The sequence below is a fragment of the Sphaerodactylus townsendi genome, linkage group LG09 (assembly GCF_021028975.2).
Source record: "Sphaerodactylus townsendi isolate TG3544 linkage group LG09, MPM_Stown_v2.3, whole genome shotgun sequence".
NCBI classification, from domain to species: Eukaryota; Metazoa; Chordata; class Lepidosauria; order Squamata; family Sphaerodactylidae; genus Sphaerodactylus; species Sphaerodactylus townsendi.
In genome coordinates, this window is record NC_059433.1 from 70,838,961 (window position 1) to 70,866,353 (window position 27,393).

General features: G+C 47.3%; 2 protein-coding genes across 2 annotated transcripts in view; one reads left to right on the forward strand and one right to left on the reverse strand.

Moving 5' to 3' along the window:
- TG (thyroglobulin) overlaps nt 1–27,393 on the reverse strand; it is a 188,198-nt gene that overhangs the window by 54,680 nt on the left and 106,125 nt on the right. The window lies entirely within an intron of this gene.
- SLA (Src like adaptor) lies at nt 1,549–27,209 on the forward strand. Its single transcript, XM_048508051.1, has 8 exons — nt 1,549–1,642; nt 4,780–4,889; nt 13,678–13,777; nt 15,506–15,592; nt 16,699–16,802; nt 17,702–17,833; nt 23,238–23,370; nt 26,673–27,209. The coding sequence occupies exons 2-8, from the start codon at nt 4,817–4,819 to the stop codon at nt 26,884–26,886; spliced, it is 843 nt and encodes a 280-aa protein (XP_048364008.1). The 5' UTR covers nt 1,549–1,642; nt 4,780–4,816; the 3' UTR covers nt 26,887–27,209.

The window sequence follows — 27,393 nt, forward strand, 5'->3', positions numbered from 1 at the left end:
TAGCGCATCTTTGGGAGCAAAAATTGTATCATAAGACCACTGAAGTCTTATTTTTTTTGGGAAACACTGGTACACACCAACACATATAAGTACTATGTACCAGCGGTTCCCCGAATATAAGACAGTGTCTTATATTAATTTTTGCTCCCAAAGATGCGCTATTGTAACCCCCATGCCCAGAATGGATTGGCCCAGAATGGGTTGACCCAGTAAGGGGGTGGAGACTCAGAGCAGCAGAAAGGCTGAAAGAGCTCTTTGCAGAAGACAAGGCTACCAGACTCGGACCATGATTTCTATAAGCCCTTAACACCTTGTTAAGGGTTTCTTTTGTGGTTGTAATGGGTGAGAGTTCTCCTGGAGACCTTCATCATGTTGCAAACCTGTTCATCAAGCCCTTGGAGTCTTCAGGAGCCAGCCAACTTGCAAAGAAGAATTTGGACTTGGCAATATCAGTAGACTGTAAATAGAAGGACTTGAAATGCAACCTGAACAGGACCTTGAATTGTAAATGTTAAATGTTGATGTTTAATGTCAATTGTAAAGAGAAGTAAACTGTTTTGTTTTAATTTGGTTCTTTGCAACTCCTTCCAAGTACTGCCCCACAGAACCCACAAGCTGAGGGGTTACACTCCTATGTCTCCTTATTTCCTTTTCAGGGGATCGCCTTTATATTTCTGTGTTCTGTTTGTCGGGCATGCTTCCAAACAAAAACTTTGCTACGTCTTACTTTTGGGGGATGCCTTATATTTCGCACTTCAGCAAAACCTCTACTACGTCTTATTTTCCGAGGATGTCTTATATTCAGGGAAACAGGGTGTATACATATATACATAAAACATATATAGTGTTTAGGTTGAGAAAAACATTGTTTTCCTCCTTATTTTTCATATTGTTTTGCACAGCATATTGTTTTGTAAGTATAAACACCTGACATCTTGGCATCCTTAGTTGGGGCCTGAAGTTCTCCCAAAATCACAATGGATTTCAAGACTGCAGAGGTGAGTTCCCTTGGAGCAAATGGGACTCTGCCACTTCTCATCCCTGCACAGCTTCTTCTCCTCCTCAAGCCCAATCCTCCCCCGGAACTGCCCCCAAACATTTGGGAATTTCCCTGTCTGGAGTTGGCAACCCTTTTATGAGCTCCAGGCAGCCTGTGCACTGACACCACGACAACAGGTTGTCTCGAGCCCCTTCGAGCAACCGTGAGAAACAAAAACGAAGAATGCATAAACAAGAAAAGGCTGTTGCAGGAAAAGCCGTCAAATGCAAAGGTTGTTCTGCAAGGAACATTCCCTTGTGTGGCTTTTTGGACAGCCGTATCTATGGCTCACACCCTCATCTGAAGACGCCGGACACTGAGCAAAATGTCCCGTCCCCCCCAGATCCTCCTCGCAGCCCAGCAAGTCAGTAGCAGCAGAAGCCGGGTCTTATGCAAGGACTTTGAGCCCTTCCTTATTTCTCACACAGGAAGCATGTGTGGTTTTGTTTAGCAAGAGTTGTTCTACATGATAGCGTGAACTTCCCAAAAGACGCATTTGGCCAGCTGCATCCGAACCTGCTTTCCCTTCTGCAGATTGCGCAGCGTGCAAACTGGATCCTGTCAGAGAAAGAGGTGCCATTAGACTTAGCATCTGAAGGGAAGGTAAGATTTTTCTCTCCTGCATCTCGGGCAGAGGGGTTCCCTCACGCCTTCTAAATCTCTCTTCAGTAAAGGCAAGTACTGAAGTGCTGGCTTTCACAACCAAAATCAACTGGCTGTTGCAGGTTTTCCGGGCCGCGTGGCCGTGGTCTGGTAGTTTTTCCTCTTAACGTTTCGCCGCATCTACGGCTGGCATCTTCAGAGGCATGTCACGGTGAGATGTGCCACAGAGAGAAACACATCTCACCAGGACGTGCCTCTGAAGATGCCAGCCATAGGTGCAGGCAAAATGTGAGGAGCAAAAACTACCAGGCCACGGCCCTGCAGCCCAGAAAACTCACAACGGTCAAATGGTGATGTGATTGCCTGGAGAAATGATATCAGGGGCATTCATGTCTGAGGATTCTACATTTTACCAAAGACCTACCTAAGGCCAAACTGGATTTGGCAAAGGCAGTCTTGTTGGTTTGGTGGTAGGAAGTGCCATCAAGTCACAGTCAACTGATGGTACCTCTGCAGGGTTTTCAGAGGTGGTTTGCCATTGCCTGCCTCTGTGTTGTGAGTTGAACTTACTTGGTGGTTCCTCATCCAAGTGCTAATTGAGACCAATCCTGCTTAGCTTCTGAGATCTGATGAGATTGGGCTGGCCTGGACCATCCAGGTCAGGGTGGCAACCTCACAGGGCTTCCAAGGCAAGGGATGTCCAGAGGTGGTTTGCCATTTCCTATCCCTGCCTAGTGACCCTGGACCTCCTTGGCGGTCTCCTATCCAAAAACAAAGGACCAACTCTGCTAGGCGTCCAAGGTCTGACGAGATCGGACTGGCCTGGGCCGTCCAGGTCAGGCTTACTCAAGTTTAAAAGACCAGTTTGAGTGGGAGTCATATGTTTTGGAACAAAAGGGATAAGGGAACTAATCCTTTCACACAGCTCATTGCATCAAGCATTTTCCTCCCTTCCCAGCAGTGGAAGTGATGAAACAAGAGGTCAGAGAAAGGAGGAGACAGGATTCAGCTGGTCGTGTGTGTGTGTGTGTGTGTGTGTGTGTGTGTGTGTGTGTGTGTGTGTGTGTGTGTGTGTGTTGTAGCCAACTTATGGCAACCCCAGGAGAGGCTTTTAAGGCAAATGAGAAGCAAAGGTGGTTTGCCACAGCCTTCCTCGTCAGAGTCTTCCTTGGAAGCCTCCCTTCCCAATATCCAGATTTCAAGTCGTAGCCAATTTATGTCCACCCCAGGAAAGGCAAGTGGAAAGCGAAGGTGGCGTGCCATTGCTTTCCTCTGCAGAGTCTTCCTTGGAGGTCTAGTTCACAAATGGAGATCAAGTAGAGCGGGTGGCTAGTTTTAAATTTCTGGGCGTCATGATTAAAGAGGACTTGACCTGGGGCGTACAGACTGCCCCGGTGGTTAAGGAGGCCCAGCAAAGACTGTACTAGCTGAGACTTTTAAGGAAACAACAACTGAATGGAAAACTCCTGGTGTCCTTTTACCGCTGTGCTACAGAGAGTGTCTTAACCTACTGCATCTGTGTATGGTTCTCAAGTTGCACAGTGGCAGATAGGAAGACGCTCCAAAAGGTGATCACTACTGCACAGAGGATTATCGGCTGCCCTCTCCCCTCCTTGGAAGAACTCTATAATTCCCAAAGCCTAAAGAAAGCCCAAAATATTCTGAGAGACCCATCTCATCCAGCACACTCTCTTTTTGAACTGTTACCATCCGGCAGACGATACAGGTCTATCAAAACTAGGACAAAGAGGCTTAGAGACAGCTTCTACTCTAGAGCTGTGGCTATGCTGAACTCCGCGGCTTCGTGTTGATGTGTTTGGGGCTGTGTAGGGATGGGTGGAAGAAGGGGAAAGTGAGGATGGGGTATGAGTCTGAAATTGTGTGCCTCGAGGAATGCTGCTGTAAATTTTGTTGTGCGTGCACAATGACAATAAAATGCTTATGCTTAGAAAACACTAAACATGGTCACAAACCCCACAACCTAATGAGAGGCTCTCTGAGCAAATTTGCTTCAATATCTTCCCATTAAAAAACAGTTTCTTGTTCTCTCTGGAGCTGCTTCTCGTTTCTCAGCCTCTCTCTTTTTTCTCATGTATCCTTTTCAGGTCTTTTCCTTATCTATGTTAAAATGCTATTTTGACCACACAGTGCAGAATTTAAAAAAACACGCTAGACTATCTGCTTTCCCCTGAGAAACTGTACAAAGCTTGCTCCCTCACCAACATGACATCCCTTCAAACATGGCTATTATGTCACCTCTTAACCTTCTCTTCACCAAACGGAGCATACCAAGCTTAGGCTGACCAGCCATCCTGCTTTTGGCGGGACAGTCCCGCCTTCTCAAGACAATTTGTCCTTCCTGCCATTCCTCGGGTCTCCTTCCATTGTCCCGATTTTGGGGAGGTTGGATGATAGCAAGACGCTGCCTTCAGGAGCACTGCTCTTTAGTGCTGCCGCCGTTTCAAGCTGGAAACGGCAGCTCTGTGAAGGCAGTGTGCTCCTCATGGTTGCGTGCAAGTATGCGCGCTGCAAGACAGTCCGCCTACCCCCGTCCCGGGTTACAAGGTGACCATCTGGTCACCTTAACCAAGCTCCCTCAGTCTCTCCATACACATACATAAATTATACTCGCCAAAATCCTTCCCCTCCTTCAATCTCCCCATACCTAGATTCCACCCGCTAAATCTCCAAGAATTTCCCAACTTGGAGTTGGCAAACTGTGTGCAGACAAGGAAATATGGGAGGGGGAGGTGCTTCACATATGGAGATGGGGAAGGGAAAGAAGAGGGCACATGAGGTACAGGGAAGGCCCCCATGGACAAGCTAGGGTTTGGCAACTGCGTCACAACCACATCCCCGGAGGCCAGAAATTGTTTGTGTATTTATATACATTCACGATTTGACTGCCACTTCCTATTGAGCCGAGGCAGGGGCAATGGAAACTTTTGATGCATGCAGCAATTCTTAGCAACGTCCCTGGCTGTGGTTTGCTGCCACTCCGATGGGCGCAACATGTCAGATTTCCCCCAACCTGAATGCAAAATTAATGTTTCTGATTCAGCGTGGGTTGGGGTTTTTTACGCTCCGGCGAACCAGGTGCTAACCAGAGGTTGTCCTTTATGTCTCTGCGACTGCAGCACTGAAGTTAGTTCTGCGAAGGAAGTGGTGGGGAAAATGGGGAACTCGATGGGGAACACTGTGAGAACAACAAGACCCAGCCCGGAGGCGCAAGTGCCGTGGCAGTTGGGTAAGTACACTTAAACTAAGACTCAGGAGGAGGAGGGAGAAAGAGAAACAGAACTAGGCATGAGTTGAAATGTAAGTTTAGGATTACCACCTTCACGTGAAGCTTGGAGACCTCCCAGAATTACAACCGATCTCCAGACCACAGAGATCCTGGAGAAAACGGTGGCTTCAGATGGTGAGCTCTACGCAGAGGCATGTCCGGGGAAAATGTATCCCGGCGCAAAATCTGAGCCCACCCCCCATATGGGGGGCCACCCTCCTCCACCACAAACTTGTCTTAAAGTCAGTGTATGGACCCAAGGGGAAGGAGGAATGGTATGGGGATGATTTTCTGCCCCCCACGTGACTAAATGGCCACAGCCCAGGGACATTTGACCCCATATGTCCCCCTGGGCAGTACGCCCCTGGTTCTACAGCAACACAGCACTGATGGGCTCCTGCCCCTTCCCAAAGTCTGTCTTCCCTAGGCTCCACCCCCAAGTCTCCAAGAATTTCCAAAGCCAGAGTTGGAAACCTTACATCTGTTCGACAGTTTGACACGCATAAAAAAGATTTACAGGGTACAATGGTGGAACAAAGAGTCTGCATAAGTCTCCACCATCCCTAGATTCTAGGGGTCGGGGTATATTCTGGTTCATTTGTAAGCTGGAAATTGGGAAAAGGTGATGTGTCAGTGGTTCAGTGCATGTTTTTCATGAAGAATGTCCCAGATTCAATCATTGGCATCTCCAGTTAAAAAGCTCTGGTAATACATGTGAACAATACATCAGGCTGACCAGATCGGCCCCAAGGGCTTTTGGTGGTGCACAGTCATCCTGGCAAAACTTCAATACAACTTGTCCAAGGCCTCCAGCTAAGTTATTTAAAATGTGCCCCGAAAACCCTTTCTTAACCCTCCAAAAAAAGAAATAGAGGTTGCCACACTGGTCCCTAATGCTTGGGCTTAAGGTAGTAATAGACAACAAGCAGGAGCACTGGGGCACTTTCATTTTGCCGGTCTTCCAGTCCGTGGAACAATTTGAATTCTACAGGCTCCCAAGGTAGTGTGCTCCAGGTCCCCGTAGGGCCCATACACATGGCAGAGTGTTACACTGCAGCTGCCTCCCAGAGCCGGTTCCATCCTGAATCATTGGCATAACGAAGGTGGACCAAGCTCTGGTAATACATGTGAACAATACATGCGAACCTTAGGGACTGCCTTTCCTTATATTGCCCAATTAGGTCCCTCTGCTCCTCAGAGAAGAACCTATTAGTAATCTCTGGCCCCCCAAAAATCTGGCTGGCCTCAACTAGGGCCAGGGCCTACTCTGTCCTGGCCCCTACCTGGTGGATTATGCTCCCAATTGAGATCAGGGCCCTGCGGGACTTCAATGATTTCCGCAGGGCCTGTAAGACGGAAGCTATTCCCCCGGGCTTTTCTTGAAGGCCAGCCGGGCTGACACCTGTTTCATCGGCCTCCCGGGGGTTACTGAAGGGTTATTTAAGGTTTTTAAGTCGCCATCTTGCCTTGCCTATTTTAAACTGTTGTTAGATTGTATTAGTGCTGATGCTGTTTTAGGATTTTATGGTTGTTTGAATTGAGATTTAGATTGTTGAATTGCCACCCTGAGCCCCTCGGGGATGGGCAGGGTAAAAATTAAAAAAACAAGCAAGCAAGCAAGCAAACAAACAAACAAACGATCACGAGGTGAGACCCTGGAGAGTCAGATGGTAGGCCAATGGTTTGATATTGCAGGAGGCAACTTCCAGCCATCTCAAGCACATCAAAAACTACCAGAGGTTAATCTCAGGTAAAGCTGGCAGCTCTCGTTGGGAAATAGCTGGAGATTTTGGGATGGAGCCTGGGGAGGAGGGGGTTTGAAGAAGGCGGCGGGGGGGGGGGGCTCATCAGCAGTGGTGGGATAAAAAATTTTAAGAACAGGTTCCCATGGTGGTGGGATTCAAACTGTGGTGTAGCGCCAATGGGGCTGGGCAGGGCATGATGGGGGCATGGCCGGGAATTCTGGGGGCGGGTCATTCCTGGATGGGGCTGTGTCAAGGATGCAAGTCAGCTGTGCTACCGGGTCTCCATGGGGAATCCATTGCACGCAGGCTAGGCTGCCACACATGCCACGGGTGCCCCTCCTGCTAGACTGCTTCAAGTTCTGTGAGCTACTGCTGAGAGAAGGGGCGTAACTAAGGCAAAAACCACGTGGCAAAATCACCCATTAGTAACCCCCTCTCGGCACACACAAATAATTAGTAACCTACTCTCGGGAACCTGTGAGAACCTGCTGGATCCCACCTCTGCATTCATGTCAGGACAATCAGGCCTTTATAACCAGATCAATCAAGACTGCTCCCTAGAGTAGCTTTCCCATGTCTTGGTCTCTCTCCACCCCAGAGAATGCAAGGTAACTTCATGTGCTACTCATAATCTTCCACAGATCTTTCTCTTCTACCCTACCCTTTCTAATCCTCACTGACCCACAGAATCACAGATTTGGAAGAGCCCATAGAGGCCATCTAGTCCAACCCCTTGCTCAGTGCAGAATCAGCCTAGAACAGGAGTGTCCCACGCTGGCCCTCAGCCTAGAACAGGAGCATCCAACTCTGCCCACTGGCAGGGGCTGATGGGAACTGTAGTCCATGAACATCAAGAGGGCCAGACAGTGGTGGGATCCAAAAATTTTAGTAACAGGTTCCCATGGTGGTGGGATTCAAACTGTGGCGTAGTGCCAATGGGGCTGGGCGGGCACTCCATGGGGGGCGCAGGCTGGGCATCTGGGCGGGGCATTCCCAAGGGCTGTGGCAAGGATCTAGCTGTGCCAGTCCCAGCTACTGCTGAGAGGAGGCTTAACCAAGGCAAAATCACGGCAAAAAAATCACCTATTAGTAACCCCCTCTCGGCACACACAAATAATTAGTAACCTACTCCCAGGAACCTGTGAGAACCTGCTGGATCCCACCTCTGGGGCCAGAGCTAGACACCCCTGGCCTAGAGCATCCCAAAAAAGTGTTTGTTCAGCGCAGCTCAAAGACTGTCAGTGAGGGGAAACTCACCACTTCCCAGGGGGCTGATTCCACTGTTGCACAGCTCTTCCTGTAAAAAGATTTTTCCTAATATCTAATCAGAACTTTCCCAACCATAATTTAAACCCATCTCGACATTTTCTGCAAATCTCAATTATTCCATTAACTAGGAACTCTTCCTATTTTCCAGTCCCTGTCATTAGGAAATCAGTACCCCCGTTTGGCCTGAGGAGAGGATTTGTGGTGACACTTACGTGTCATTTTGTTTACAGACATTACAAATTAAATGAAGGTGGGGAAAAGGTTTCAAACACCCCCATTAGTTCATTTTGAACAGTTAGTTAGGAAAATGTATTATAGAATAATTATAGTTGGTGTTCTTCTTTCAAGCAGATTTTTTTTCATCTAAGTAACAGAGTTCTTCCTTGCTATTAAACGGTGGCCAGACCCAGCTATAACTAAGTTGTATTTCAACAGAAAGGCAAACATCTGGGTCAGATCATATAATCATGGAGTTGGAAGAGACCCCAATAGCCATCAAGTCCAACCACCTGCAATACAGGAACACACAATCAAAGCACTCCTGACAGATGCCCATCCAGCCTCTGTTTAAAAACCTCCAAAGAAGGAGACTCTACCACACTCTGTGGTAGTGCATTCCACTGTTGAACAGCCCTTACTGTCAGGAAGTTTTTCCTGATGTTTAGGTGGATTTTTTCCCCTTCCCCTGGAACCCATGACTCCTGGTCCTAGTCTCTGTAGCAACAGAAAACAAGCTTGCTCCCTCACCAACATGACATCCCTTCAAATATCTAAACATGGCTATCATGTCACCTCTTAACCTTCTCTTTACCACACTAAACATACCCAGCTTCCTAAGTCTCTCTGGGGCATGGATTCCAAACATTTTACCATTTTAGTTGCCCTCCTCTGGACCTGTTCCAGCTTGTCAATATCCTTCTCGAACTGTGGTGTCCAGAACTGTACACCATATTTCAGGTGAGGTCTAACCAATGCAGAACACAGAGGTACAATTGCATCTCTCGATCTCACATCTTTATTCCAGTAGTGGACTCAATTCCCTCTGGCAGACAGTTTTGGTTATAAAATGTGCTGTCAAGTTACAGCTGACTTAACAGCAACCCACCAAAAAGTGGGAACCCTAAGCCCCCTACTCACTGAGGCCGCCCGATGCAATGCCCAAAGTTTTCCGTCCTTAAGAAGCCTGCAATTTGCTGTTGTGAGGACTGAGCTTGGAACCTCCCCCCATGTCCTGAGCTCCTGAATTAGCATGGCTCCTCTCCAATCCTGAGTCATCCCATTGGTCCATCAGACTCAGTACTCTCTACTCTGATTTGCTACCCGGGGTGTATGGCCCCTCCCCAGCTGCATCCCGCGCCCAAACTCCCCAGAGAGTTTGGGGCAGGAGCAGAGTTGAACGAAGTCCAGGATGGCTCAGCCTGTCCTTAAACTTGACATGGTGTTAGGGTAAGGTGACCAGATGGTCACCTTTGTGAGCCGGGATGGTAGAATATACAAGAGTCAAGAGAAGCACACCAGCTTAAGGCCATGCTGTAGTTCGACCCGCCTTAGGCAGCGGGAAACGGCAGCACCCCAGAAGGTCAGTGTTCCTGCGTCACAAGCGCAGAGGGTTGGCCGCACCTGCCTTGCACCCCCCCCAGAAGGCAGCGCGGCAGCCTCCCAAAAAATCGGGACTCCAATTGGGAACTACTATTTTTTTCAGGGAACCACGCGGGACTCAGCTGGGATTCCAGTAAATTGTGTGAATCTCTGGTGCCAGGGACTGTCCCAGCCATTCAAAGCTGGACAGTCTGGTCAGCTCTATGTTAGGGGATGCTGCATAGGGCCCATTTGATGCCAACCTCCAGCCTGCTCCAGTGTCCAGTTTTAGACTGGAACATGGTCAGAACAGTAGCCAGGTGGGCTGAGCAGGTGGGCTGACTAGCTTGGTACTGTTGGTTCCACACATACTCCCCAAGTTCTACTTGCCATTGCTTTTCATGATCTCCCAGGGCCTCACTATATATTATACTGCTTATGGGTCCAGCCCTGGTTCTGCCTTACGGACAGGCATTGGGAGCTCTTTGCTGAAACTTTGATTTCCGGGATTTTGGTGGTCCAATTCAAATCAAGACTCTCCTCCAAACTATTTGGCCAGTCTATGTGTGCAACTGGGGTAAACATTCATAAACGGGGTTGCTGTTTTCAAAGAACTCCTCCTTCCATCCTCTGTTGCTTGTCGTTTTTTTAAAAGTTTTTATAATCCTTCAGTTAAAAATGATGCTGCAGATCCAGTAAAAAAAAAGGGGGGGGGGGTGAAGGAGAATACAAAAGGTCCAAAAATAAAGAAAAAAGAAAAGACCCAAAGAAAGTGAGAGTGGGAAACTCCAAGAAATGGCTGGCTCACACCTACTGATCCTGGATTTGACCAAAACTTGTGGGTCAAAAAGGGAGCCAGACTAGTCCGCCTGTCAAATTAAAGGACCCCAGAACTTCCTGGGGAGGCTCAAGTACAACCCAGTCTGCTCTTTACCAGCAATAGCTTCTGGAGGAAAATGTAGAGGGCAGGAAAATGTAGAGGGCAGGAGTGTCCCATGATGACATGATGTCATGGCTGGGGGTGTAACAGGAACTGACATCACTGGGCACTCTCACATTTGTATGAAACTCCACACTCATATTGCCCCATGAGGCTCTGCCCAACAAAGTGTCCCAAGGGTTGCTCACGAAAGAGGTAACAGCCCTAGCCACGTGTATGTTTCTCCAGTGGAGAAAAAAAATGGGGACATCTTAGGCAGTGAAACAGCACAGGGGAAGGATTTAAGCCTTCTTTCATTGCACTGTGTAGGGGGTTCTCAGCAGTTGATAGGACCTGAGTTAGGGCGATTCCGCACATGAGTAAAATAGGTTCGACCCAGTTCCCTGAGAAGGGTACTAACCTAGGTCTAAACCATTGTTGTTCCCCACTGCAACCAGCTTGATCCCAGCTCAGAGGGCGGAATCATCCTGTGCCTCTTCGCCGCTCCGTTCCGATTGGCTACTGTTCTACGGCCATGTTCCGTCTATCCCCACACACGTTATAAAAAAAACTGCCACAGGAAATGGAGGGATCTAAGGTGCATGCTTTTTTTGATTGGCCAGCTGTATCGCATGTCTCGAAACACTCAGCTGTGATTGGCTGAATGGGGGACTCCTGGCACTAGAGATTCCACACTCTACTGGAATCGAGCTGAGTTCGAGCGTGGTTCCCTGAAAAAGTAGTTGTTCCCAACTGGAGTCAGAAATTTGACCGTTACACGGAGCGAAGCTGGTACAAAACCATGTCAATCCCAGTGGTTGTGCGGAGCACTTAGGTCGAACGCAGCTCAAACTTAGGTCGATAACCCAAGTGCGGAATCGACCTTAGAGACAGGTGGAACTGTAAATAGGACAACTGGGAGCTAGACCCACAAGCAGGGGCTATTTCCTCCTGCGCTACCTGGGATCCTTTACCTGGACATTCCAAGGAGGGTATCAAAACTTTCCAGGGGAAAGTGCCATGAAGTCACAGCCAACTTGTGGAGACCCCGAGTGGTCTACCATTGTCTGCCTAACTTCCTCAGTAGCCTCCCATCCAAGTGCTGCCCAGAGGCAACCTTGCTTGACTTCCAAGAGCGAAACCGGACAAGCGTGGGCTATCCAGGTCAGGGCAAAAGTTTTCCACATCCACAGAAAAATAGTCCCTCTCCCTGATTTCATTCCTACCCCCATACCTCCAAAACCAGAGAAAACGTGTACAGACGACCAAGGGGACATGTAAACCGATTTTGCTTTATGACCAAGGTGCCCAGGTTTTCTGAGTTCAGCACAGCTGCACACTTGGTCCACGAACCCATCAACCCAAGAGGTATCCAGCCTATCAGCTAACTATAAGCCAACTAACTGCTCAGGAAGCTGACCTTGATTTGTCTAACTTCCTGTGGTTTGCGTTTCCCCCTGTGTACTATATTTAAGCTGCAAAACTATTTTTGAGCTATTGGAGAGATAAATATGCTCCGTTGATGCGATATGAGGGAGATCAGCAAGCAATCTCCTAATGCCGTTTAGCACCCACGCCAGCACTATAGAACAAAACAAAACAAAAGTTGTGGCTCAGCAGTCGAGTGCACGCTGTGTATGCAGTGGGTTCCCGATTCGTTCCTTAGCATCCCAAATTTTAAAAGGTAAATGGATTCTCAAGGGACAGACGTAGGGAGAACTTTCTCACCAAGACTGGGGGCAGATACACACAATGTAAATCAGTGCAATCAATAAGATTGCCAGCTCTATGTAATGTGGAGTAAAAAGTACTTTTAAATCTGAAGTAAAAATACTTTTAAACTAAAATATATAAAATTTTCAAAAATTATTACCAAATCCTCTCTGGATAGTTTTAAATAATAATTTTAAAATATCTTATAAAATTAGTAATAAAACCTTGAGTGTGTATATGTATATATAAATTCCTCTCTCTCAGGTGTGTGTCTATCTATACACTTACACACACACTATCTATCTATCTATCTATCTATATATATATATATATATATATAATATATATAAAATTAAGACCTTAAATATGATTTCCATCAGCTTCCTTAATATTATCTACACCCATCCAAATTTGGCAACATAAGAAGTGATTTCACGATTTTTGTCAGCAAGGATAAGTGAAAGAAGGGTCTTCTTTGGGTGTGAAGCATGAGGAGGGGGCAGATGCGGAGCTACAAGGGGACCAGGGGCTGCGTGTTGCACCGGGCGTGTGCCGGGGGGGCGCAAAAATTCAGGTTTGTGGGGGTTTTGTATTTTTAGTGTTTTTCTGTTTTTGGCCTGCAGGGGTTGCCGTTTTTAGGCTAGCAGCACCAAAAATTTCAAGGAGTTTTCAGGAGACTCTCTTGATGATACCACCCAGGTTTGGTCAAGTTTGGTTCAGGGGGGTCCAAAGTTATGGACACCCAAAGGGGGTGCCCCCTCTCCCATTGTTTCCAATGAGAGCTAATAGGAGATGGGGGCTGCACCTTTGATTTTGTACCGGGCTCCATTTTCCCTAGCTACACCTCTGGGAAGCGGGGAGGAGTTTCAATAGGGCATAATGCCATAAAGTCCACCCTCCAAAATAGGCATTTCCTCCAAAGAAACTGATCTTGGCTGCCTGGAGATTAACTGTAAGAGTTGAAGATCTCCAGGTGCACCTGGAGCACTACAATCAATAATAAGCAATGTAGTAGGAAATTTGGAACGGAGGAATTGTTGAACAATGCATAAGCAGGAAACACATATTAAACAAGGCACAACATGGTATTATGTCAGTACATTTTCCTGGATCGGTCTATGATGTAGCCCTGTTGCCTTTCTAAAAATAGGCTCCTGAAAAAAATTCTATTTTGCATAGTTTTTGAATTGCCAGAAGCATGGATCCTTCCTGACCTCCTGATGAGGTCGGGGCCACCACAGAGAAGGCATGTGTACAGGCAGTAGTTCATCTGTCCCATCTTCAGAGAGCATTTACAGAAGTTTATGCATTTATATCTGTTTTTAATCTTGTTTTGATGTTTTTACTGTTCACCACCTTAGGGACCCTAAGTTGGTGTGTGGAAGAGGAAGGTGGCTTAAAAATGCTTTAAATAAACAATCCTTTAATATATTTTATTGAGATGTACGGGGCTACCGTAAACCTTTGCTGTATAGGTATCTCAACTACCCACCATATAGCTTTTGTTCATTTGTTTGTTGTTAAGGCCAACGGAGTGACTTTCTTGCTGTTCTCTATGACTATCCCACCCCGGATATAGGTCAACCTATATTTCAAGTTGGGGAGAAACTACGTGTGATATCAGAGTAAGTATTTACCTTTTTTTAAAAAAAAAACATGCTCTTCCTCTGAAGATTTGCATGGTAACTGACCCAGGTCATTTCCCCACTTATCATCTGCTGCGCGCTACTCTCGCCAAGTAGCGCGGGGTCCTGCAGCACTCCCCACTACAGGGGCGGTGACAACGCAGCTGCCCCAACGCTGCCGCTCTCGCGCCCCCTCAGCGTGCGCCATTCCTGGCGCTCCTCAAAATGGCGCTTTTTGATGACCCCATGGGGAAGTCCAGGAGCATGCCCGAAATGATGCGCGCTGAGAGTAGCGCGCAACAAAGGGTGGTCAATGGTAAGTGGGGAAACGACCCCAAAGGAACTAAATTAGATAATAATAAAATAATAAATAAACCCAGGAAACTTCCATGGCAGAGTGGGAACTAGAACAAAGGATTCCCAGATCCTAGCCCAACACTTGCGTCACACAGGCTCTTAAAGTTTGTTCCTTTAAAAAAAATTATCTTAAGGTTCCATTGAACATATGGGTATTTCGTGGACCAATTTTACTCACGAAAAATTAGCTGAATTCTCTTCATGTAATCCTTCCCATATATCTGTTCCAAATGACCCTATTTAACAGAGCGGTCCTCCCTGGCCTGGTACCCGTGTTATATCAGTATCACTGTCCCACATGTTGGTCTTATTACATTCTTGGTCTGAGATGTTAACATGGTCAACAGTTAGGGATCGAGTCCCACCTCAGGGAGCAGCACTGGCGTAGTGGTTAAGAGCAGGTGTACTGTAATCTGGAGGAACTGGGCTTGATTCCCCGCTCTGCCACCTGAGTTGGCAGCCACTACTTTACTGGTGATGAAAGGGGATTAGACAAATTCACAGAAGTTGGGGGTCATTAATGGCTAATGGAACCTCCACTTTCAGAGGCAAGTTACATGGGAAAGTCGGTTGCTAAGGGGCCCCATCAGGGGAAGCTTGGCCATTTGTGCCCCAGTTTGTGGGTCTTTTGTGGGCATTCGGTTGGCCACTGGGCCTTTCCCCACTTTTCCTTCTACCACTGTCGCTTCGTGCTACTCACTGCGTGCATCATTTCTGGCACGTGCCCGGGCTTCCCCACGACCCCGCACTCTGCGCGGGGTCATCAAAAGGCGCCGTTTTGAAGAGCGCCAGGAATGACACGTGCTGAGGGGGTGCGACAGCGGCAGCATAGGGGCAGCTGCGTTCTCGCCACCCCTGTAGTGGGGAGTGTCGCGGGACCCCACGCTACTTGGCCAAAGTAGCGCACAGCAGAAAGTAAGTGGGGAAAGGCCCACCGTTGGTCTGAACCAGCAGGGCTCTCCTGTGGAACATCATGAAAGTCCTAAATTCTTACAGGAAAAAACAAACTTTCTTTAAGGGCAGAAACATATGAGGGCATTTAGTTTTTTTATGCACACTGCAGCATCACGCCTGGTGATTCTCTGGCAGAGACCAACAAGCCGATATTCAACCAACATAGCCTGATGAAGAGGAGGCGAGGGAGATATTACATCATCTGGAAACAGGAAATCTCATTAACTTGACTGTTTAGAAAGTTTTTTTTTAACTCAGGTGGAAAGAGGAAGTCTTTCACTAACGATCACCATCATCCCACATCTTTATATCAGATTTCATGGCCCGAATCCTTGACTTTCAGGCTATATTTTATCACGACGTGCATCGTACAACCAAGACTACAATGCATTTGATGGAATTTTTTTTCTTTTACAGTGAAGGAGGCTGGTGGAGAGCCCGTTCTCTTGCTACGGGTCACGAAAATTATATCCCAGAAGACTGTGTGGCAAAAGTTTACCACGGGTGAGGATATTCCCAATCTTTGTATCACATGGGTAGACTGGGAAGCATGGGATGCTCTTTGCTAAAAAAAATGAGGGGCAACTCTTGTGATGAAGTTACTCCACTACAGTATCAGGAAGTCTGACTAGCCTGACAATCTAGTGAAGAACCAAAAGGGTGTGGAAATTACCCAAAAGAAAGCCAGTAACCACACCGTCCGTACATCAAAGGCTAGATTACCTCATGGCAGGAAATGAAGTTTTCCTGGGAATGAAGGAACAAAGGAAGGTGGATTCAGATCCAGGCTGAGCTAGAGGGAGCATCTCTAAGCTCAGGGGGTTGAGACAAGCCTGCAGGAACGGTGCTATTTAGCTGAGAAATATCTGTATTAGACAGAGGTGGGATCCAGCAGGTTCTCACAGGTCCCCAAGAGTAGGTTACTAATTATTTGTGTGTGCCGAGAGGGGGTTACTAATGGGTGATTTTGCCACGTGATTTTTGCCTTAGTTACGCCCCTCCTCTCAGCAGTAGCGCGCAGAACTTGAAGCAGTCTAGCAGGAGCTGCACAGGCGTGCGTGGCAGCCTGCGCCTGCGTGCATTCGTTTCCTGCCAAGGACCGGCGCAATGGTTGCATCCTTGCCACAGCCACGCCCAGGAATGCCCAGCCCCCGGAATGCCCGGCCACGCCCCCATCATGCCCCGTCCAGCCCCATTGGTGCTACGCCACAGTTTGAATCCCACCACCATGGGAACCTGTTACTAAAATTTTTGGATCCCACCACTGGTACTAGAACGTTTTATTGTTTTCTGTTTTTTTCCCAATAAAATTGTTGAGAACTCAGCTAGTTTCCGAGAATCTGGAGAAAAGAACCCAGGATTTATAAAACAGGCACGGCTCCCCCAGGCCTGGTGCTGGGATAACACTACAGAGGTTGATGTCCTGGGATGAGAATGCTTTGAAGAGGGCCCGTGGCTCAGTGGGAGAAGGACCCCGGTGCCCCCCCCCCACACACACACACAAGGCTCTAGTTAAAAGGACCAGGTGGCAGGTAATGTGAAAGACCTCCACACTGAGCAAAACAGGCCTCTAATGTCATCTGTGCCCTTTTTGTTACCTCCCTGCACAGCTGGTTGTTTGAAGGTCTGGGAAGAGAAAAAGCAGAAGAACTCCTGCAGCTTCCCAACACGAAGACCGGTTCTTTCATGATTAGAAAGAGTGAAACAACGAAAGGTACGAACGTTCGACATTTGACTCGGGTTGATCTGTTTCGGTCATGATCTTTTTTCTAGGAACAGTTTAAAGACAATTAGTACCATCTTAAGCCAAGTAACTGGTCACGGTTACCCACCTAATCTGGAGAACCGGGTTTGATTCCCTGCTCTGCCACTTGAGCTGTGGAGACTTATCTGGGGAACTAGATTAGCCTGTGCGCTCCAACAGACGCCAGCTGGGTGACCTTGGGCTAGTCACAGCTTTTTGGAACTCTCTTAGCCCTACCCACCTCACAGGGTGTTTGTTGTTGGGGGAGGAGGGAAAAAAGATTGTAAGACCCTTTGAGTCGCCTTGTAGGAGAGAAAGGGGGGAAGGTATAAATCGAAACTCTTATTCTCTTTTATAATTCCCAAATGCAATAATAATAAATAAATGTGTTTTTCGATATAACAGTTAGGTAGATGTAGTCCCCTGTACAAGCACCGGGTCATTACTAACAAATGGGGTAACATGACATCACAATGTTTACTAGGCAGACTATATGGAGTGGTTTGCTATTGCCTACCCTATGCATAGCTGTCCACACTTCACCCCCAGCAAGCTGGGTACTCATGTCACCGGCCTCAGAAGGATGGTAGGCTTAGTCTACTTGAGCCGGCTACCTGAACTCGACTTCTGTTAGGATCGAACTCAGGTTATGAGCAGATCTTTGACTGCAGTACTGCAGCATACTACTCTGTGCCATGGGGCTCTTACTGTAAGAATTAAAGCACTGTAAAACAGAGAGATGCTTGGAACACTAACAAAACATTCAAAAGTCTGAACTGCTCATAGGCCTCTCAGAACGAATATTCATTTTGCTTCAGTTAGCTGCATGCTGAGGTAATTTACGTAACGTTATGCCCTCATCTCTCTAGGTTTATACTCCTTGTCAGTTCGACACGTGCAGGTGAAACATTACAGAATCTTCCGCCTGCCCAACAACTGGTATTATATCTCTCCCCGGCAAACTTTTCAGTGTCTTGAGGACCTTGTGACTCACTACTCAGGTAAGACAGATTCGCTTGCAAAACATATTCCTTCCCAGATTTCAAAAATGCCATGGCCATCATTATGTGATCCCTGTTTGGCTAGAATCTCTCAAAGACGATCAAATCCCAAATTACAGAGCTGGAAAAAAATGCGCTGTTGCTTCTTTCTGCGCTATACCGAGGACTTCAGACTTCCTTGCTGTTTAAGTCCCAGCCACTCAGGGATGACCTAGTGAATAAGACGATAATATGATCCCTTGTAGCCAGTCAAATCTGGCTATATGTCAACTCCAGTGAGGGCTTACTGACTAGCTGGGATGGAATGGAGATGACCCCAAATATTCATCCCAATGAAAACAGTGATACTTGTGGGTATCAAATCTATATTTGATTGCATGTGCGCTGATGCATATCATCCAACCACACTGCATTAGTTTTAACAGGATGTATATTTCATTTCATTTATTAATTTTATACACCGCCCTCCCCCTGAGGGCTCAGGGAGGTTTACAACAAGGTTAAAACAGACATTAAAACATAATTTAAATATTAATTACATAAAACAGAACCCATTTAAAAATGTGGATGGCGTCTGGCTACCCCCTCCCCCCCCCTCTTGTGCCCACCGGAGGCCAGATGACATGGTAGATGTATTTTTAACCAGGCTGGCCAAATACCTGGTGGAACAGGTCCGTCTTGCAGGCCCTGCGGAAACTCTGTAAGTCCTGCAGGGCCCTGATCTCCCTAGGGAGCCTGTTCCACCAGGTAGGGGCCACGGCTGAAAAGGCCCTGTTCCTCGTTGAGGCCAGCCTGATCATTTTTGGGCCAGGGATCACAAGTAGGTCCTCCTCTGAGGAGCGGAGGGGCCTACTGGGGCAATATGGGGAGAGGCAGTCCCTTTGCAGATACATTGCTACATGGAATGGCACAAAAGTCACCAGCTGGTTGGCATGGCCATTTCCCCTTTCCCCATGCCTGCTCCCTTGTGAATATTTCGACTACACTGTGCAATGGGAAAACACAAAAAGGGTGGAAGAGGAGCTCTTTTTAAAATGGTATGAAAAGGTTGCGAGAAGCTCCCCACCCCCAAAAAAGAATTCCCAAATGGGAATCAGAGGTGTTTCTGCCCCGAAAGACCTTTGCATCCCTCGTCAAAGATGCAAAAACAGTCTTCGTAGATTGGATGTGTCGGCACTTTCCTTGAGGATAATCAGGATTTAACCACGGTAGAAATTGTCTCTGCTTTTCCCGGGAAATTCTGCAAGCATCATATTGATACTCTGATGTAAAACAGGGGGAACATTCTGACTGTCAGGTGTTTAAAAATATGCCGAGAAGGAGGGATGATAGAGAATTTAAAAATACTGGAGTGGCAGTGCCACTGGTGGCAAATCCAAAGCTCTGCTGGGCAACAGCCTGACCTACCCCCACTCAGTTGCTAAAAACACTGGGTGGGCACCATGGTGCCAATGGCACCACATTGAAAACCCATGCCTCAGAAAAACACATTCTTGCATTCAGAGCCAACGTGAGGGGGAACTGTGCCTCTGCCACGCCACGCCCACCCCCGGAATGCCCTCCACGCCCCCACACAGGTGCGCATCCAGTGCCAGACGCCCCCTGTCCCCTGGGCGCTACGCCACTGCTTGCATTGCAGGGTAATCCAGACCCCTGCGACTTCGGGCTCCTAGCTCCCTCTCTTGACAGCCTGAACCTGTTGAACTGAGAAGGCACCCTTGGTTTTGAATAGTGGCGTAGGCTCCTTAGAACAATGAGAATGAAAGAAAAACGCAGCCAGAGATTGCCTTTCCCCCAAGAAAGTCTGCAAAGGAAACACGACACTTCCATTTGTCAATTAATTTCTCAACCATTTTAAATGGTGTGAAGCCACAACATTTGCCTACGAGCCAAGACTCTTCTCAGAATGCTGCCAGCCGACAAAGAGCGAGAAAGAAAACGGTACACGGTTCCATACCGCCAGAGAAGAAACAAACGATGCTGGTTATTTATATCGCTTTTCTGCAGAGCGTTGCCAGCAATTAAAGGACAAAATGAGAAATTCTTGCTTTGGCGCAGTTTGAAACTGTTGGCTACGCAGCTTGGCAGTGGAATTCGTGAAGCTGTGGAAGGCGTCTGGCAGTCAACAGCTAGATTAGCTGGGTGGAAAGACTGTTTTGTTCTGACTGTTTAAGACTCAATAACAAAACCACCCGATAGATGCTGATGCCGACAATGAAGCAGCTCCATAAAACAGGAATGTTCAGATTTCTCCAAAATGAGACTCAGAGAAGCAATTCTAATTGTTGGTATTGTGGAAAAACAATTATCAGAAAGAAACCTCTACTCCAGGGCTTCCAGAGTAGGGATGCCCACTAGACTTACCAACCTCCAGGTAGAACCTGGAGATTTCCAACTGTCACAATCGTTCTCCAGACTAAAGGGATCGGTTCTTCTGGAGAAAATGGCTGCTTTGGAGGGTAAACTCAATGGGCATTGTACCCAGCTGAGGAATGCCCTTCTCCAGAATTCACCCTCCCGGGCAGAGGTGGGATCCATCAGGTTCTTACCAGTTCCTAAGAGTGGGTTACTAATTATTTGTGTGTGCCGAGAGGGGGTTACTAATTGGGTCTGCTTTTCCGTTAGAAATTCCATTAGGTCCAACAATCATAAAGTCCTGTTGTTTCCTATGTGGCTGGTTAGCGAAGGTAGAAAACGGGATAATTCTCCCTGTTGGGCTGTTTTAAAAACATGTTTTAGAAATATGGTCAAGTTCCTTGTTTAAGGAAAGTCTCCTTCTTTTGATTTCTAGAAGCAAAATTAAGTATTTGAAAGTATTAAGTATTTGACAGGCAGTCAATTAGAGGAGAAGTAGTTGTTTCTGTTGGCAGTAGACGATAGGACTTGCTATGATGAGTTTAAATTATGGCCAGAAAGATGCCAGCTGGAAATTAGGAACTTTTTTTACAGTAAGAGTTTTTTACAGTAACAGAGAAATTATTAACGCCCCGCCCCTGGAATGCCCAGCCATGCCCCCATCGTGCCCCGCCCAGCCCCATTGGCGCTATGCCACTGTTTGAATCCCACCACCATGGGAACCTGTTACTAAAATTTTTGGATCCCACCACTGCTCCCGGGGCTCTATCCCCAAAATCTCCAAGTATTTTCCATCCCAGAGATGGGAAATACTGCCCACCAAGTGTTTTTACATGGTAGGTAGGGCCAGAATGGCTTCTTGCCCAGCAGGGCTTCTGATTGGCCACAGAAGATCCAATTAGCTGTGCAGATTAAGATAACGTTGCTCGGCAGCAACCGCCATCTCAGTGTGTTTTATTCTCTCTCATGATTGTTTCACAGAGTATTTTTCTATTAGCCCTCTTCTCCGCGGTGCTTGAGCTTCCTGCAAATGTCTGAGTCCACTTCCTGTGGCAGCCATTTTGGGGTTGGCTCCACCTCTTCTGACGGCCATTTTGGGGTTGAACGCAACCCTTTGTGGTACAGTGGTTAACAGCCGGTGAACTCTAATCTGGAGAACCAGGCTCAACACCCCACTCCTCCATATGAGCGGCGGATTCTTCTCTGGTGTACTTTGCTTCCCTGCTCCTCCTCATTGAAGCCTGCTGGGTGACCTTGGGCCCGTCACAGTTCTCTCAGAACTCCCTCAGACCCATCCACCTCACAAAATGTCTGTTGTGGGGAGAGGAAGGGAAAGGCGTTTTGAGCCTCCTTACAGTTGAGAAAAGAGAAGTTAAAAATCCAAACTCTTCTGTGCTTCTGTATCAAAATTCCAAAAATGGCCAGAAGGGCTCAAAACATTTGGGGACCCCTGCTCTATTCCATTTTTTTCGAGAAGCAAGCCTTTATTGGCATAGACAACAGTACAACAATAATAAAAATGGATTTAAAAGCATATACAATACTGAAAATAAATGTTAGGTCGAAGGAAATCTACTGGCATTCAGTAATTTCCAGGAGAAAGTCTGCCACTGTCATATAGAGAGAAGGATCAGGGTTGTCCAACAAGCAGTGTAATCTAATTAAAACAGGGAGATGGGGTAAATGTAAAGGAGTAAGATTCACATACTTGGATCTGATTTCCTTGAATCTGAGACAGTGTAGTAATTGGTGGGCCAGAGATTCAACTGAGCCATCGTTACATGGGCACAATCTTTTAGCCTTTTCTTGCTTATTAAATCTGCCATGTAACAAGGCAGAAGGCATAACATTAAACCTGGCGAGCATTTTGGCTCTCCTCTGAACAGGGTTCTCTATTCCAATTTCTTAAGTCACTTCAAGACACTTTAAATGCCAAAAGAACTCTCTGCCTCCCCCAAAGTGACTAAAATCTGACAAAACATCTGTAAAGCTGTGAGCAACGCTGAAGAACTGGAAATTATGCTTTAAAGAAATACAATATAAGGATATCAATATAGTAGCATTACTTATATAGATCTCTCCCTCTGCTCTTAGGTTAGGCTAACTACATTCCTTAGTTAATTACCCAGACAAGGAGCCCCTCAGTCTATAGGGCTAATTTACTGTTAGATATTGGGAAGATAACCCTTTCCAATATGCAGAGATAGCCATAAACAACCTGAATGTCTAACACCCCGTCCATGTTTTCCTGGCCTCTCAGGAACTTGATGACCTTACTGTTGTTACAAGAAGTACCATATAAACAAGGTGGATAGCCAGGAGCAAGCCAGGGATGCAATAGATAACTGTTCTCACATTCACTTTGGTTTAGAAAATGCGCTGCTTGGGGAACTTGTACCCAAATGTTTGATCGGGATAATTTGTTGCAATCCTAAATCTTTTGCAACGTATGTGACTCTGCTTTGATGTACCCTAAAGAGACCCTTTAAAAACCCTGGACCTTCCACCAGTTCGGGGAAGCTCTCATTTTAGGTGGGATCTGTGCTGGCTTAGAAATAAACTCTGCTTTTATTCTGAGTAAGACTTTTGTCTGTGATTGGGAACCTTTGCCTCTCTTTCTTCCCTCTGGCTTGAGGGGAGAAGAGTTCCCTTGCCCCTTGGCCTAGGTGGCTGTAACGGAAACTCTAGATAGAGAGGCAGCTCTATTATATTCATAATAATAATAATTCTAATCTGAATCTTGCCTACAAAGCCGACTACATAGATCCTTTTGAAGTATCTCAGAGTTGACTGTACTGAAATGTAGAGCCAACCGTGAAACGTAGCGTCACAGGCATGGATCCCCAACATCGTGCATTCAAGCGTTTCGCCTAACGTGTATTTTGCCCCTGACTGCGGAGGATGAGATGAAAATCTTGTTCCTTGCAATTCCTTTTCAGGGTTTGCTGTACAGTGAAGAACTCCACCGTCACGGCTGAGGTGTAACAAGAACACACAGAGTCGGCAGGTTCGGTTCGTGACTCAGTTTTGTGTTTGATTTCTCATTCAGAAGTCTCCGACGGACTCTGCTGCGTCCTCACGACTCCCTGCCTCACTCAGCACACTAGCAACAACGAAGTCCGGAGCCAAGAGCCGCCCGTGGTGATGCGCAACAAACAATTCACGTGGAAGGATAAACAGAGGTACTATTTGCTTCGAACAACCGATACTAAGAGGCAAAACAGACACGAGAACACAGTGTGCTGTGCCCAGTCAATGTAGAATAGTAGTTTGGGTGTTGAAGTAGGATTTGGGAGGACCAGGTTTGAATCCCCACACTGCGATGGAAGCTTGCTGGATGATCTTGGATAAGGTGACCAGACATCCCGCTTTTGGCGGGACAGTCCTGCCTTAAACCAATCTGTCCCGTGTCCCGCAGGGTTTTTTAACTGTACCGACTTTGCCTTCTGTGGCGCTCCCGTTTCCTGGCCTGTCACAGGGCAGGAAACGGGAGCACCCCAAAAGGCAGTGTGCTCCTGCAGCTGCGCGCGTGCCCTCCCCGTCCCGGTTTTAAAAGGTGACAATCTGGTCACCTTAATCTTGGACGAGTCAGGCAGCCTAACCTATTTGCAGGGTTGTTTTGAGGATAAAATGGAGGAGAGGAGAACAGAACAATATAAGGTCTGTTCCACACAGCTCAAAAAAGACATCTGAAGGACGTCTTTAAAAGAGGTGACTGCTTCTTCTCAGTCCGCACACCCAAAATAAGACGTCTGGGGGAAGTCTTAAAAACAGGTGGCTGCTGGTTGGGTTCCAGGCAGCAAAGAGGTCAGAGGGGGAAAGAGCCTTTTTTCGGCCTGGCTGTTTTGCTCTCTGGTCAGTTTCACCCCCTGCTCGCGCCCAACATTTTGTGTGCAGCTGAAGGGATTCTCCCTGCCCCCATTTGCTGAATTTTGCCCCAGGACGTTTGCTCCGCAGAGCCTGATCTTGTACCTTTTCCACCCGAAAAGTTCATAGTTATACTCAGCTGGTCCTGTCAATTCCAGCAATATGCAGTTTTCCTTGGGGGGGGGGTTCATTTTAGAGGAGCTATCTTCAAAGGTGTACCAGGAGAAAATGGCGACTGGGACAACACCTGCTCAAGGGCCCCACATGCCCCCCCTGCTGGAGGGGGGAGCACCAGGCGGGGGTGCCTCTCCACGGGAGGGGCATGGGGGCAATTTTGTGCCCCCATGTGATGTAATAGGTGGCGCCTGAGGTCAAGTGACCCCCATGTCCGCCTGGCAGATACGACCGTGGCTATCTTTGAAGCTACACCGATACACAGAAGAGAATCTTAGCTGTTGGGAGGTCTGCTTTACGTCCCATTGAGAAGAATTGGGTAGATCTGCCCTCCATGTACCATCTTCCATTTCAGTTTTTTCTCACTGTGTAGAAAACCAACACAGTTCGCCAGATTAGAGTCTGCTGCTCAAGTGGAGGAGTGGGGTACCCAACCCAGTTCTCCAGACTGGAGTCCGCTGCTCTTCATCACACTAGCTGTCAAATTGTGCTGACGTGGACCTTGGAAAACATGCATCTTCCTATTCAGACAAGTCATTGCACTCTGTTGTTCCCAAAAAGTGTCTAGCGAAGCAGTTTGGGGAAGCAGCGTTCCAAGCATGGGGAGAGAAGTCTTGGAACACGATGAGAGCTCAACATCACACAGATTGCTCCACAACAAACAACTGACAGCCAAAGCAGAGAAAATCTCTGTGGGGAAGAAAGCCATTAGGTCTTTTTTCTTAATGGCACTTTCTGGTTCACCATCAAACTAAGCTAGCTAGCAATTAAGCAATCTACAGAGGTGCCACTGGGACTCAGAACATCTCAGGGTTATCAGCTCCAGATGGGGAGATTCCTGCAGATTTTGAGAGTGGGAAATGAAAGACCACTGTCCAAAGCAGATATTTTCTCAAAGGGATGTGCCCTCTATAGCAGTGGTGGCGAACCTATGGCACGGGTGCCAGAGGTGGCACTCAGAACTCTCTCTGTGGGCACGTGCAAATAGAGTTGCCCCCCCCCAACATATCTAGGCTGGCCTGGGCCGCTGGGCTCGATTATTAGCATTAAACCTAAGACCTAGTTTTGGGGAAGCAGTGTAGGTTAAGCACTATTAAGCACTGTTAAACCCCACTGATTTTCATGCGAAGAACTAAAGCACGATCCTTTACCTGGGAGTAAGCTCGGTTGCTGGCAATGGAGCTTGCTTGTAAGTAAACCCTCCTAGGGTCGTGATTCACCCGTTGGAAGAGAAGCACAATTGCTTCAAAGCAAAGCCTCCAACTACCACCAACCTTACTCCCGAGTAACGCACGCCTTGGAGTCAACCGTTTTTTTCTAAACTAAAACCTCAGTATTTAGGTTAAATTGCCATGTTGGCACTTTGCAATAAATAAGTGGGTTTGGGGTTGCAATTTGGGCACTCGGCCTCGAAAAGGTTCGCTATCACTGCTCTATAGTCTGGAGATCGGTTGTCTTTTCAGATCTCCAGGCCCTGCCTGGAGGTTGGCAATCCAAGGCAGAGGAGTTGCTGATAACAGTGAGCTGCTTCTTTTCCCTAAGTAAATACAGTGTTTCTCATTGTCAGAGGGGACTTCTCCTTGCTGACCTTGTTGCAACCAGCTTATCAGTTTGTGGGGGGGGGGGGGGAATGAACCCACCTCTTTGACTACACAAAATGCTACACTGAAGAGTATGGAATTCCTCTTGTGTAGGACAGAAGGCTGTCCTAAGGAGGAGATTTGGATGGGGTTGAGAGAGATGCAACCACTTGAATATTATTTTTCTCTTGAGAGAGATAGAGAGAGAGATGCCATAGAGTTCACTGTCCAGAGCAGCCATTTCCTCCAAGGGATCTGCTTAAGAAGGATATTTACAAGCTGGAATATGTCCAGAGGAGGGAAACCAAAATGGTAAAGGGTCTAGAATCCATCCCTATGAAGAGAGGCTTAGGGAGCTGGGGATATTTAGTCTGGAGAAGCAAAGGTTAAGGGGGGACATGATAGCTATGTGTAAATATTTGAAGGGATGCCATGTCGAAGAGGGAGCGAGCTTGTTTTCTGCTGCCTCAGAGACTAGGACACGGAGTAATGGATTCAAGGTGCAGGAAAAGAGATTCCACCTAAACATTAGGAAGAACTTTCTGACTGCCAGGGCTGTTCGACAGAGGAATTCACTGCCCTGGAGAGTGGTGGAGTCTCCTTCTTTGGAGGTTTTTAAACAAAGGCTGGATCAGCATATGTTTGGAATGCTTTGATTGTGTGTTCCTGCATGGCAGGGGGCTTGGACTTGATGGCCCTGGTGGTGTCTTCCAACTCTATGATTCTACGACTCTGTAATCTGGAGATCAGTTGTAATTCCAGGAGATCTCCTCGTCATGCCTTGAGATTGGCAATCCTAGAACTTGCTCTGTGTCACTTGCCAAAACATCCCACAACCTGTTCTGTTTTTTTTCCCATTTAAGGCCAAAGGAGAATAACGACGACATCGCCGCCATGCTTCGAAGGGAAGACTCCGGCCTCAGCTACGGCCTCCGGAACAGCATCGCCTCCTATCTTGCCCTGACCGGCGAAACAGACTCTTCCTGCCTGAGCCACAGGAAAAAGAAAAGCGCGTCTGTCATATATAGGCAGGACAGGCACTTGTCGCAGCCACCTTTTCTTTACCACGAGCACTGAAACTGAGAAAACAGAGGACGGATACTGAGATACAAGCACCGTTGCACTTCTGCCAATGTCGTGCCCGTAGGGTGCCATGCAACCAGTGGAGCAAAGCATCCTGGGAGAAAAATTAAAAAGAATTGTAAAGGCTTTTCTGCTTACTGGAAATGCTGACCATAGAGTTTCAGGATACCAGCCTCTAGGTAATTCCCTGGAATTACAGCTCATCTCCAGGGTTCAGAGATCAGCACCCCTCAAGAAGATGGATGTTTTGGAGAGGAGACTCTATGGCAGTGATGGAGAACCTTTTCGAGACCGAGTGCCCAAATTGCGACCCTAAACCCACCTATTTATTGCAAAGTGCCAACATGACAATTTAACCTGAATACTGAGGTTTTCGTTTAGAAAAAACGGTTGGCTCTAAGGAGTGCATTATTTGGGAGTAAGCTTGGTGGTAGTTGGTGGCTTTGCTTTGAAGCAACCGCACAACTCTTCCAACGGGTGAATCTTTACTCAGAAGCAAGC

Excerpts from the sequence above, each read along its gene's own strand:
- SLA (XM_048508051.1), top strand. The coding sequence starts at position 4,817 with ATGGGGAACTCGATGGGGAACACTGTGAGAACAACAAGACCCAGCCCG. Across the intron at positions 15,593-16,698 it reads GTGGCAAAAGTTTACCACGG|CTGGTTGTTTGAAGGTCTGG; the intron begins GTGAGGATATTC and ends CTCCCTGCACAG. Across the intron at positions 17,834-23,237 it reads CCTTGTGACTCACTACTCAG|AAGTCTCCGACGGACTCTGC; the intron begins GTAAGACAGATT and ends TTTCTCATTCAG.